A 14,631-nucleotide genomic window follows, 5' to 3' on the forward strand; every position below is an offset into this window, starting at 1 on the left:
CATATCGAGTAAAGTAATTCATTCCAAAATCAATACAAACATCTCAAATGCGATACGGGAATTGCTATCAGTCGTCATTTCCTACCGTTTCGATCTCGGGCAAATAATATCGTACGAAATATCTGCCTTCATAAGAATTAATAGCCTCGGTATAGTCGAATACCTCGAATAACTTCAATACACTTGCAAATCCATCATTCGTCGGCAGTGATCGCTCCTGCTTACTGAATATAGCTACGCACTACGCACAGGAATTAGACTGCGTTCAGAGACTTCACCCGAGTGTGTTATTTTATCCTTGTTTTACGATAAAGATAGAATGACGCACTAAGGACACTCAAGTTTTCGAACCTAAGAGACGACGCAGTGTAGCCAACTTATTACTTTATCGTAAGAAAAAAAGAATGATTGATTAATGCTTGGCCACAGGTCACTATGTCGCTTTTTATCGCGTAACATATTTATGGACAGAATTGAGTAATCGTGCGATCCGGCTATTAATTATTTAGAATGATTGCGTTTTCCCTTGATCGTATACTCTTCTCGATCGCGCCTCGTAGGAAAATTATGTTACGACATACAGAACACGCCTCGCCACCACCTTCCAACTCGAATCACGTCGCTCGAATGATAAGACGAATGTGTACGTACAAAAGGCCGTTACGCTCCAAGGCCAAGGCCGCGCTGATGTAAACAATGAGTACATACGAGTAAAGTAATTCATTCCAAAATCAATACAAACATCTCAAATGCGATACGGGAATTGCTATCAGTCGTCATTTCCTACCGTTTCGATCTCGGGCAAATAATATCGTACGAAATATCTGCCTTCATAAGAATTAATAGCCTCGGTATAGTCGAATACCTCGAATAACTTCAATACACTTGCAAATCCATCATTCGTCGGCAGTGATCGCTCCTGCTTACTGAATATAGCTACGCACTACGCACAGGAATTAGACTGCGTTCAGAGACTTCACCCGAGTGTGTTATTTTATCCTTGTTTTACGATAAAGATAGAATGACGCACTAAGGACACTCAAGTTTTCGAACCTAAGAGACGACGCAGTGTAGCCAACTTATTACTTTATCGTAAGAAAAAAAGAATGATTGATTAATGCTTGGCCACAGGTCACTATGTCGCTTTTTATCGCGTAACATATTTATGGACAGAATTGAGTAATCGTGCGATCCGGCTATTAATTATTTAGAATGATTGCGTTTTCCCTTGATCGTATACTCTTCTCGATCGCGCCTCGTAGGAAAATTATGTTACGACATACGGAACACGCCTCGCCACCACCTTCCAACTCGAATCACGTCGCTCGAATGATAAGACGAATGTGTACGTACAAAAGGCCGTTACGCTCCAAGGCCAAGGCCGCGCTGATGTAAACAATGAGCGCCGAGCGGCGAGTGCTGCGTCGCACGCCGGCCGTGCCGCCATATTATATGTACATACGTTATCACCATCAAATTATTTAACGTATGTACGAATACATTATTCTGTTTTTTACTTTTATATTTGATTTGTTCCTTGCATTAGACTACATTAGAACTCTCTTCCTCACTTTCGACAAATATCAAACGTATACCTATCTCTCACTTTAAACTATAAAAATGTACACTAGTTCAGTCACAGTGAAATGTACAGTCAAATAGACCTATTAAATAAATGATTTCTCACATAATACGCGTTTTACTTTTCAAATGCAACTAAATATATATAACGATGATTTCTCTTAATTAAAATGTTTTCATTAAAAGAATGAATTAAATAACTTATTAATATAAAGTTGACATTTGAACTATTTTTTTCTTTTCTAATTTGGTCAACTTTAAGATATTGAAACATATTTTTTCTTTATACATTTTTGTTTTAGAATTTTACATTTTTATATGAGAAAATGCATTTTTCTCATTTTGTTAACTACATTTAATTATAACAATTTATATGCAATTTGTTATAAATATACAACTTTACAAATACTTGCTAAAGATGTCAAAATATACGTAAAAATTGCTTAATAATTTTTATATACTTTTATATATTTTATATACACTTGTAAAAATGATGAAAATTAATCCAAAACACGAAAGACTCAACGTATGTAGTAAGAGCGCCAAAACTAAGGTATGTACTAAGGATTAATATATATTTCATATATTACGCGTGTGTTTGAATCTTTAAATATTTTTTTGTGTTAGCACACTTTAAAGAATTTATAATTTAATAATATAATTAAAATATATAAAATCAAATTTTACTTAAAATTTTGTGTACTGCAATAAAACGAAATAAATTTAAAAAATTAAAATATATTATACTTATATGTAAAATACGTATTAAACTCTACATACATGAAATATACAACATAAATTATAAATAAAAATACATTACATTTTACTTTAAAACATCTAACAAAAATTATAAACTGTGTAAAGTGTAGGCTTTACACGGCACAAAAATCAGAAATAAAATTATATCCTAAATTCTGACATACAGGTCAGAAACAATACATACAAAATAAATCATCTACAGTTTAATTGTAAATTTTCTAAAATAGACATTAATAACGTATTTTTTTAACTGGCATGTTATATTGCGTGCTAATCATTCGCTGCATACTTATCAAAATGAGTTGTACATCCGTGTATGTCGTATTTGCTTACTTCGTCCAGATTTAGGTTAATATACGACAAAAATTTATTTATTAAATTTAGAAAGCAAAGAATAGAATATTCCTATGTACATTTCTTCTGTAACATTACATTTGGTCGGAATGTACAGCGTAGGGCGCTTGGCGTTCTTTGTTTATGCGGCGGTTGGCCTTGGCCTTGGCGTAACGGCCTACTGTGCGCTTATCGTATTATCATTTACACAGTAAGACTTAAGGCAATAGATAGTGAGAGACACGATCCTCTCCGTGTAATCATAACTTTATCCGTCAAAATATAATCACGAGTATCAAAAGTAAGATGCAATCACTACAACCGATCAGCAATCATTGACCAGAGGCGATTATTAACTTTCACCATTGATAGTTCGTAAATATATTGAAATTATTTATGAAAGATATTTTATGTGATTTATTCGAGATTGTAATCGAAGTGACAACAATTAAAAAGTATTTTGTAAAAATAGTTTCTTAATAAATGATCTAAAATGTACTTTAAATAATTAAAATCGAATTCATCTGTATATAAAAATTATTAAAATGATTAAAAAACTAATTTTTATATCTAATTGTAACCATGTGTAATAACTTTTCTTTGTCAATTTCGATAGTTCAAAAATAATGACTTTTATACTTTTATAGAATTTTCCATTTTAATTATTGTAAAATTAAAATATTATACAGTATTTATGAGATATCTTCTATGTTAGATTAATTGAACATTGTGTAGTTACATGAATATTTTACACGGATTAGAGATACATTCAGATAGAATTTTATTTAAATAAAATATTTATTCGTGTTCTCCTTTTATATTAATTTATAAGCTAATTATCTGTACGATTATTAACGCCAACCTTTGATCGATTTATACTGAGCGATGATACCATTGTTAGATAAATTAGATGACTTTTCTTTCTTGTTTCTCTCTTATTTATTATTCCTCGTATCTCATAATTATTTCTTAAAATTAATAGACTTAAACATAAAAATATTTATATATATATAAAATTGAAACAAAAAAAGTTAATGGTAATTAATAGTAAAAAAATGACTAAAAAGTTTTTAATATTTTAAGTACAATTTTGTAGTATATTAATTTTTTAGTAATCTTATTTATTTCTATATTTTGTTAATCTTTTAAACAAGAAAGAAAAGTGATGGATTTTAATTGAGAATTAAAAGAGGCATTATAAATTATTAGCTTGTATTTTATTACATACATTGCATTGATTTTGCTCCAGGATTGCAATATCACACTTTCGCGTATCACAACTTATGTATGTGCTTTGATAATGAAGCTCAAGTTTCTTCATAGTACAATGACTCGCGCTGCATTAAGAATTACGGATCATCCATTGTATAGCCCGCGGCTGCGTGTACTGATTGTCCCTAATTCATATATAATTCATACCAACCGAGAGTAGAGACGCTATCCTGCTAATTGGATAGCGCATGCACATCGACAAGATAATACAATAATTTGCAGGTGTATCACGCGCGTGCATTTTGCCTATATAATATAAGAACGCATTGCAAGACTAATTTGCGTCCTGTAATCGCGTAATAATAGCGTCCTTTCTTTCCTCTCTCTTTTTTTCTTCTTAATCTATCTCGATCGTTGTAGAGAATATTAAACCTCTCGTGCTGCTTCAAATCCCGTATGAACATTACACATTAAAATGTTGGGATAAAATGACGAAAGAGATAATACGTTTATGTGACTAAGCAACCAGCTATAAGAACTTACTGATCAAACGCGTGCTATTTTATCAGTAACACTTTAATTTCTAAGTTTATAATCATTTTGCCCAGCGTATATGTCAAGTGTGCAAATAGCGAAACTAATTACATTCTATAATCATGTTCAATAATTTTAATATGTCTTTTTGTTTTATAACTTTCTTATTATCGCTAATCGAGCATGTCCGATATGTTTGTTTCGAGGTTGAAGGACTTAAAATTTTTTATTTAAACACTATTATCTAATAATGCAACATGAATACACGATATATCAACGACTACATTTGCATATAGTTTTTTTATCCATTTTATTAAAATGCAATTACGCTTATATTTGTGTTATATTTTTTCAGAAATAATAATTTGCATTTTTCAAAGAATTAATAAATATGCGTATCGTGAAACATTCAGATCTATATCGAAAGAAAAAATTGATAATATTTTTATTATAACGTTAATCTTGCAAATCATTCTAATGGTTAACTAAATGATAAATTAAATCGTGTTTTCTGATCGTATAATTATAATTCATTTTCTCATCATTTAATTTTTTGAATTATTTCATGTGATGATGTACAAAATTATTTTTATATTTCCTATCTCTATGATGATCAATTTTGGTGTGTATTTATTATTTTAAACAATTACACAATTTGAATTTGAAATAGGCTCGACGAGATAATAAATCTAATTAAGTGTATGAAGATTTCTAGTTTTTTATTTTACGGATTTATTTTATATTATTTTATATATTTTTCAAATTTTTATTCATATTATTTTACACTAAATCATGCCACATAGTTTTCAAAGATTTTATTGAAAATAAATTACTATTACAAGTAATTTATTTTTTAATTAAAATTAATGATTACACATTATTGCTATCATTAATTTATTATTACTAATAATATGGATATTAAATTATTATTGCATTATGCCAATGGAGATTAATGAACACATTTAAATTGAAAAATTTAATTAAATTTAATTTAATCGTTTCGCACAATATGAAAAATTTATATAATTTCACATAATGTATGATGTCGCAAAGGTAGTCTTTCAATTTGTCTTGCTACAAAGACGATAGTGCCACCTAATTATATTAGTTGAAGAAGGTTTATAATTTTATCAGGATGATTAACTGCGACAACATATTTATTTCGTTCCTGATACGATCAAAACTGCATGCATAGTACCTCGTTTACCAGGTCTATCGCTCATTTCTCATTGCAAACCACGATGAGGCATCCATCATACCTGCATTCGCCGGTGTATGTTAAATTTATTGTCTACAAGTTCATGTAACATTCAGAGTGGTCATAGGCTATTATACGATCCTTTTCTGTCAAAACATTTTTCGCAAACCATTGATTTATAATCGCTTGCAAAACCTTACGTGTTTGTTATACTTATTTAAGCAATATTATGGAACGCTTATGCGCATAATACAAAGAAAATTAAAAAAAAATGTAAATACCTATAAGAGCCAGCACCTGCTTTGTGTACATATAAATTCTTTATTAAACATTATTCAAAAACAATTAAACATTTTGACGCTTCATCTTTAATAATTATAAAATAACTAATTCTTTAATAAATATATAAATCAGGAATGTCTTGCTGAGATACGTAAGAAGGGTGTTTTAACATTATCAATTTCTCCTCTAGATTGGATCAGTAATGGACTCTCATCAAATTATATACCAAATTGAATACGTTATTTCGAATTTACTATCTTATTTTTTATTGTAAATATGTAATAGTTTAACGTTTAAATTATGAATAATTCAAAAAATTTAACATCAATCAATATTCGTTACCTAAAAACAATTACTTGTCATTGTTAAAAATTTTACCAGCATTTTAACAAATTTTGAGTTAATTTTGAGTTAACGCGTACAAAAAGGAAATCTTAAGATATAAGATACATTTATTCGCGATATTGCGTTTATAAAGATAACTCTAATATGACAGCGAGGTATTATAATATCTAGAAGGTAGATACAGTTATGTCGGAGTGCTGACCTGACATATACATAACAATGCTAGGCGTGTCGCCGACGTGTTGCAACTGATTTCAATGACCGTCTATGCGTTTTGTTCGCGTTACCATCGATCGCGACGCATAAGCATACGCGTGCACCGTACATAATCGAAACGCACTATTGTGGAACGGTATATGTAGACACTATACTAACGCACGAATCATGACGTACTTATGGTAACTGGTCTTGCACAGGCGATCGCTGGCACGAAGATGCCTTAAATGTCAAGGCGAGGACACGATGGACTGCTTAAACACACAGGCCGTCTCTCTTTGGCCTGCACGCTCGGCTGATGCACTCCGCGAAAGGGAACCTCGCATTCATTGAAACCTTTCCTGTCAAGCTTGAATAATCTCTAATCACTACAGCCTCCACAGCATTATAGATGCTACGAAATAATTCCGAGAATGTTATAGAAAGTGATAGTTCCGGTTTATGTAATGGTTATACACAAAATGAACAACTTTTCACAACGTCTAAACGTTTGATAGAATGCTGATCTGAAAATAATTTTGTTGAACCATCAAAATAATTATATAGGAAATTCAAATATAATGAGCAAGAAACTTTATTCTTTATATATTATACTAGAATATTAACTAATATTCTAGTAATCAGCTTGAGCATCCTACATAATTATTTTAACAAAATTATTTTCAGATCTGTATTTAGCTAAATTTTTAGATTTTATTTTACTAAAACCGTTCTTTCCGTGTATTTATTCTATTTTTTTCTCGAGAACATTTTCTCGAATTAGAAAAATGCAGATTGGAAAACGCCATAGAAAAATGCTGTATTCAACGCTGTATGAGAGTGACAAAGAAAGCAAATTTTAATTTAGAATCTCTCTTTCTTTGTTTAATTTCTGCATAATTCACCATTATTACGTAATTGAATTAAAAACTCTCATTTAACAGTAAAAACACTACTTTGAAACAATATTAAAATACTAAAAATTACATAACAGAAAATTTAATATTCTTCTGTCATGTTCGTATCAAGAACGGCTATTGATAGTAGTAGGTAATTCGTGACGCTTGATTTAAAATCAATTTCCTGATGTTAAAGTTGACCGACTGTTTCGGTCATTACACGGATTTTCGATATACGTAACAAGACATTTGAAAGCGCCAGGAAAGTTCATGAATGACAAGCTGTTGAATTTAGGAGAGTACGTTTAAGTGACTTGTAAAATATTTTTCTGTTTGTGCGTTGATTGCATGTGTGTGGACTTTCTCCCGATCGTATTGATGTTTATTGTTTGAAAGACGACATTAATTTTCTGTATAATTGAGGGGGAACTTTTTTCTGTATTTTAGGACTCCGTGGCTTCGGCGTCAGAAGTAGGCGAAGAATATGACGATTCTGACATGTATATGGAGCCGGATGAATCCGGAACGACTTCGCCGCCAGATCGCACAGAGGAAAGCTCACAAAAGCCTAATCAAAACGAGACGTTAACCGATACTACCGACAAGAGTAACGAGAAATCATCCGAAGTTGAGAATCCTGAAACGTCTAAAGATCAAGAAGCAAAGAACACGGATCATACTGGCATTACACAGCTTGCCGATGCGGGCAGAGGTTTAGAAACCGAAAGTCAAAATTTCTTCCCGACCTTTGCGGAACTCTTTGGAAATCACAGACTTTCATTTGCGGAACAGCAGCAGCGATATCGTCCTAACAGATTCCTAGGCTATTTCCAACGCGATCGTAATTATCAGACCGCCGCGGCTAAGGATCAACACTCTATACTGGGGTCAGGTAACTTCGGCGTGATCCGCGGTGGTACTTATTATCCGGAGGATAAAGAGAACGACGAGTACGCGATAGACGAGAGTCTTTACAATCCGTACTATCATAATCGTGGCCGTGCGCAGTATTATAGAAACCCAAAACCGCAGCCAATTCGGGGTGGTGACTTCTTCGCAAACTTCCGTGATTTTGCTGACATTACGGCACCGCCAAAGTCCAGTTTCTCACATCTTTCCGTAGTATACGCTAACAAGAACGGCAGTTCTACTGGACGTGTCACGGAACCGAGGAATATCATCGAGACTCTCAGGATGTTGGAAGAAGAGGAGCGATCTAACGAGGAAGAAGTATCCACGGAAATACCGAGGAAAAAGCAGAGCAAGGGCAAGGTGAAGCTTATGAAGATGAAACAGTACGAGGAGGACAAAGCCAGAAGATCTCGCATGTCTATCGAACCGCTACTCGCTCTCAGCTGAGCGTAAATAAATATCGCTAAAGTGTATGTTAATGTGGACGCAAACCTCGGGATTTCTCCCAAACGCGGAATTTGGCCTCGAGATCAGAACCAAAGTCTGAAAAGCGTCATTTTTTTTATTATTGGAGGAGAATGTACTGAAACGTGCAACAGGAACATAGAAAGTTCGCATCTTTGTTCACGTGCGGACGATATTGTGCGCGCATACGAACGTTTCGATCAAACCGAAAGGCTGGCGACTGGAGAATCGTATTTTGAAATTAACGCGCGACACGTTGCCGGTTAGACGGTATATACAATTCCTATTATTGGAATTCCGACGACACTCTGTATCGATACAGGGATAAGCGAAAACGTCTGTTTATTGTTTTAATCTTCCGGAGCTGACGTGAATCTGTTGGACCTACTCAATTATATTCTTTATATTACATCTGCAAATTTATTATTATTATCAAAATAAATATAGTATTAATTTTTTTTTCATGTACAATTTATCATCATTTTTATTAGTTTCTTGAAATTAATTAATGCTTTTAATCAACATATATTAAATGAATCTTACAGATTCAGTATCAGTAACTGTGTTACAGATTTTGGACAGATTTTGTCAACTCCGAAAAGTAAATTTAATACTGTACAAAACTTCTATATCATTTCCTGAGCGATGCGAAAATTTGAATTAATTAATAGATCTTAAGATAATAGCATTAAGAATATAAGGCACTGCCGTTCCTGTTTATTGACTAATCGTTAGATCTAAAACGCACGTGGTCTTAACGTTTAAATTATTTCCTAAGCTAGTAACCGCATGAGTTTAAAGGATCCTAAATATAAGATTTTTCGGGTCTATAGTGCGTCGATTAAGAAATTCCATGTGGTGCTATATATGTTCCGCCGGTCATAAAACACCTTCTGGAGAAACTGTCCCGTTTCGGCAAGGCGCTTGCAAAGCTAACTAGTAACGATTATTCACAGAGACCTTTTACGTTGATTGAATTCACTTGCTCGTACGTGAACGTTACGCTCGAGTAAGTCGATTCCGGAATCGGTAACTCTTACCAACGACACTTACGTTCGAACTAAAACCATCGTGCGCGCAGCCTCGTTATCCTATAACCATGCAAAACGCGTAAGCATATAGGATATACTTTAGAATATGCATGAGATCTGTTTTTCTTAGATACAATTTTTACATTTACATTCGTTGCTCTTCTTTCTTTAAAACGTACCATAGTTTATATTCTAGATGTTAAAAGTGTAAAAATAAGAAACAAAAAATAGATCTGTAAAAAACTATAGTTTTCAATCTGGATGTTAAAAATGTAAAAATAAGAAACGACTAGACATAGACCTGCGAAAATACACGCAACAAAATTTTGACAGCATTGAATAGACTTACAAAAAACTTCGGTATTATTAGAAATAAATTATTTTAATGTGCTCTTCTATATTTTAATGTTTTAGCTAAAACGGAAACGGGTTGCCATCGCATTTTTATGTGAAATATTACACAAAATACGCGTGGCTTTGCGTGCATCAGAAAAATTATTAAATTGGCTATATTTTAAATATGTGAAAATTCACATATACATAAATTCAGTAAACTAATAAAGACTGCTCATTTTGTATTCATTATTGATTATAAAAATACGTTAATTATTTTTCTCCATACTATTTAGATTCAAAATTTATGATAAAACTGTTATTTGATAAGAAAATCTTTAAACGCATTTCTTGCCGATTGCAATGATTATGAAATAAAGAATATTGGAGTGGAGAGGTCGTGTCAGAATTTCCGTAGAATTTCAAAACGACTTTCACCCTAGATGAATTCACGACGAAGACTGCCATCTAACTTGTTATCTAACAAAAGAAAAACAAAAAGACAATTCTAAATTGATGAAAAATTTTCGCCGCAAATCTCAATTTATTGTTGTTTCACTTGTTGTTGATTATTTTAACTGTATTATTAGACTTATTGACCTACTTTAACATTCAAAATGTGCGCGCCCCATTTATTTTATTTTAAAAGAAGATAAACAAATAAAATAAAATATATTTCTTTCAAAAATAACGTTCCTATCCCATAATCCTACAAAAAATTAATTCGACAAAAAGTAGGACTGTTTTGACTTCCAAAAACTCAATCTTTCCAAACTAGCGATTTTAAATCAATCTATTTTGCAAAAAATCTTTTAATTAAAATATTCTTCTAAAAGAAGTTTATTTTAAACTAATTTCTTTGTAAAAAAAGAAACGCTGCTTTTTTTAAATAAAGAGCCTTGTTTTGAGTTTATTTTTAATGAATTGATCCGGAAATTGCACATTCCTAACGAAAAAGCGTATTTATGCTGTACAATAATTTTAATATTTTTGCAAACAACTTGCATGGAACAAACATATTTGTATTACAAAAATAATATACAGTTAATGTAATAAAAATTTTTGCTCTTATACATAAATATAAAATACGTACATAAATATAAAATAGTATACAAATAAAACAATATAAATTATTAAAGTTTAATAATTTGTATGGTATAGACATATATGTGATTTCTAGAAACATTTGCATATGAATTATTTATTGGCGCATTTTTTTACCATTGTGACAAGTTTACCAATACCATCATAAACATCTGAATAAGTAGCTGGTTCATATAACCAAGCTGGTGTACTGAAAACGCCATAATTTTTGTCAGACGTTACTCCTTTAACATCTTTCATTTCTATTTTAGCACCCATAGCCTTAACTTTCTTGATAGCATCAGCATATGGCCAGTCTTTTTTAGGTGCTAAGAAATAATTCATAAATATTACAAAACACAGGATATTAATGATAAAACGAACTGACTTACATTCCTTGCCTAGTGTAACTTTCACACCCGTCAACACTTTAGCAACAAGTGCACTAGCTATGCACATAGTACCGATCGGTTTCTTGTCGCAATAAAATTCTTCGATGAGCTTCGCCAATTCGGGTAGAACAGTACAATCGGTACCTTTTTCGGCAAAATTGCTCCTTTATAAAAAAAAAAAGCTTATCTTAGAGATTATCTTAAAGATAATTAGAAATTTACTTTAATTAGAAATTATTATAGTATCCCCAACAAAAAATTTTTTACGAAAATCTGCGTAGAATGGCACTATTTGTTTGAAAAACCAAGAAATCCTTCACCCTCAAACAACGCCACTCTACGTCCCATTATGAATATCTACGAAAAATTAAGAATTTCTAAAATCATGTCTCAATCTTTCTAGTTTCTCTGTACTTTTTCGTAAAAATTTTTTTCAATATATCTTAATGTCGAAATTTATGCCTTCGAAATCTATAACATCTACGCACATTCACTATTCCATTAAGATTAAGGTACAAGAATATCTTTTCATTTTATATTATTTTTATTAACTTAATCTTATTTTACTTTTTTCTATTTTACTTTCTATTTCCACATCATCATATCAAACACATACAAAGTGCGTGCAGCGCCAAATCCTCCAGGTATAATAAGGGCACCATGTTTACAAGCTTCGCACTCGCATAGAGGTTTTATGCACGCTCTTGCTAATCTGGCACCTTCAACGAGAGCATTTCTACTACTTTTAGTATCCGGCTCTTTGGTAAGATGATTGACTACACCACGAAGTTCAATGTCCGGAGCATAAAATAATGGCTTCATCTTTTTATGCCTTAAATGTATAGCTGTTGAAATAGCTTCTGAAATTTCGGTGCCGTCAAGTCTACCACATCCGCATAATATCTTGAAAGAGCAAAATGTATTGTCAAAAATTATTAATTATTGAAGATCTAATCACACTATGTTTAAAAAATTTGTTAAAAAATTAAAAAAAAACGCGCGCACGCGTTTATTATATTTAAAATAATATTAATCATAACAAGAAAATATGATTGTTCTGGAAAATTTTAAACATAAAAAGCTAACTAAAAATTACGAGCGCTGAAAACTATTTAACTGTATTGTAATTAAATGTGTACATATATATATAAAAAATCAGACGTTATAAATTCATAGAAATATATGATATCTTTTTCCGCACATGTAGACAACGAGCGCTGCTAAAAAATACATCATAAACACATTTCTTACATTCGCGTTATAAAGATGTATTATCATTATAAAGATTTAATAGCTCGGGATTAACGACAGATACATTTTCTTGCAGTAATTTTTTTAACAGAAAAAAATTTAACCGTTTTCCGCAGTAAGCACCGATGAAACGTTGCGTTGCGTCATGCCGCGAAAGTATAGAATATCGACATCACTTTTAATTCATATGCAGAATCATACAAGGAAAAAGTTTTTAATAGTCCTGACATAGTTATAAATCCCAAGTGAGCAACTATATTTTAAACTCGCTTAAATTGGGTATTAAACGAGAATTACAACAATTATTACCTAATACCGAATATTTTACTCCCTAATGTTAAATAATTTTATAAAATGAAATAACTTTATGCATATTTGAAATCAGTTTGCAGCAAAAGTGTGATTTGTGTCTTGTAGATAGCTTTCACAAAAACGAACATATATATAAAATAAAGATTAACAGAATATCGCACAAAATGCTTTAAACAATAATGCTAATTCAATAAGTATTAAAATGCAAGATATTTAAATAGAAAAATTGTACATGATTTATATACAATAATAATAATGTAGCGAATATTTTTGCATAAATTACATCCATAACTTTGAGCAAATATTTTTATTTTACTCTATGTAAAGGAGATAAAGAAATCAGATTATTATTGTATAATACGTACCACGGCTACGGACATAGGTTCACAGTTTTTATGTTTACTTTGTCCTGAAATTTGTGACGTATGAAGGTTATTGCAAAAGGCATATATAAAAACGGATGTATCTCGTCGAAAGAGAGACACCATTTGTAGTCGCAACATTTTTGTCTATACAAAAGAAGAAAATAAAAATTTTTTATTTTATAAATTAAATATTAACGTATAACGTGTTTTTTCACATTGGAGTACAAAGTATATGCAATTTCAATAAATAATTTTTCTAAAAATGTCTGTTGCTGTTCGAGATTGCGATTGTAATTTGTTTCCAACAGTTTTTCCACAGAAAGGAATTTTTATGGTGAAAGGAAATAAAGTGTGTTTTTGCGCATACATTTCTAATAATCAATAAAAACATGACACCATATACAGTTATGTTGCCGTTATTATGAATTAAGGCGTTATGTCATTATTTTACTTATTTTTATTTTTTTTATTTTTATTTTATTTCTAATTATATTTGCTTACAATATATAATATAATGAATTTAATATAATTAATTCCGCTTTTTTTTTTATCTACCCAAAATGGTACGAAAATTATCTCGAGAACAAGCACTCCTGAATTTCTTCCACCATGAAATCTTCTTTATTAACCGTGTTTTGCGGTGAACGTGTAGTTCTAGCTATTTTCATGAGAGTGCAGGCTTATTCGGAATTCCAGTCTGTGCCATCAACATCTAGCGGAGGAAATCTCTCACTCGGCCGATACGATGTAATGTTGCATTAACTACTGTCGGTTTGTCTCAACTAAATTTATTTAAGTTTTTACAATAAGAAAAAAGAACAATAACATAAACTACAATAACTTAAAATAAAATTAAAAACAAGGGCAAAGAAAAATTAAGAAAGAATTCATAGCATATCTCCCACGCTTAAATAAATATCGGCAGGGTAGGCTGAATTTACTTTATGGCTCGTATAATCTTTATGCTCTAGGAGCAATTTTCGCGCAGACTATGAATATAAAACGCATCACGGGATAGGTAGTAAGATTTAACAACGCCACGAGGCAAAGAATGGCTATGCGTGATAATAAATCTCGTTGGCTCTCATTGAAATATAAAGTAGTTTGTATATCTAACAAAAATCGATTTCTATTAGCGTATACAAAGTG

The 14,631-nt window shown here is 31.5% G+C and overlaps 2 protein-coding genes across 2 annotated transcripts in view; one reads left to right on the top strand and one right to left on the bottom strand.

Moving 5' to 3' along the window:
- LOC108748258 overlaps positions 1-9,128 on the top strand; it is a 63,941-nt gene extending 54,813 nt beyond the window's left edge. Inside the window, exon 4 of the mRNA XM_018486294.1 lies at positions 7,786-9,128. Coding sequence (XP_018341796.1) covers positions 7,786-8,697 — 912 coding nt within the window. The 3' untranslated portion in view covers positions 8,698-9,128. The remainder of the gene's footprint in view (positions 1-7,785) is intronic.
- Positions 9,129-11,237: 2,109 nt separating this feature from the next.
- LOC108748287 (ES1 protein homolog, mitochondrial-like) lies at positions 11,238-13,812 on the bottom strand. Its single transcript, XM_018486336.1, is given in 5 exon segments — positions 11,238-11,491; positions 11,555-11,718; positions 12,171-12,457; positions 13,483-13,520; positions 13,523-13,812. Coding segments are annotated over 5 exon segments (747 nt in total). The 5' UTR covers positions 13,566-13,812; the 3' UTR covers positions 11,238-11,276.
- Between the last annotated feature and the right edge of the window lie 819 nt (positions 13,813-14,631).

The sequence above is a fragment of the Trachymyrmex septentrionalis genome, unplaced genomic scaffold (genome assembly GCF_001594115.1).
Source record: "Trachymyrmex septentrionalis isolate Tsep2-gDNA-1 unplaced genomic scaffold, Tsep1.0 scaffold22, whole genome shotgun sequence".
Taxonomy (NCBI): Eukaryota; Metazoa; Arthropoda; class Insecta; order Hymenoptera; family Formicidae; genus Trachymyrmex; species Trachymyrmex septentrionalis.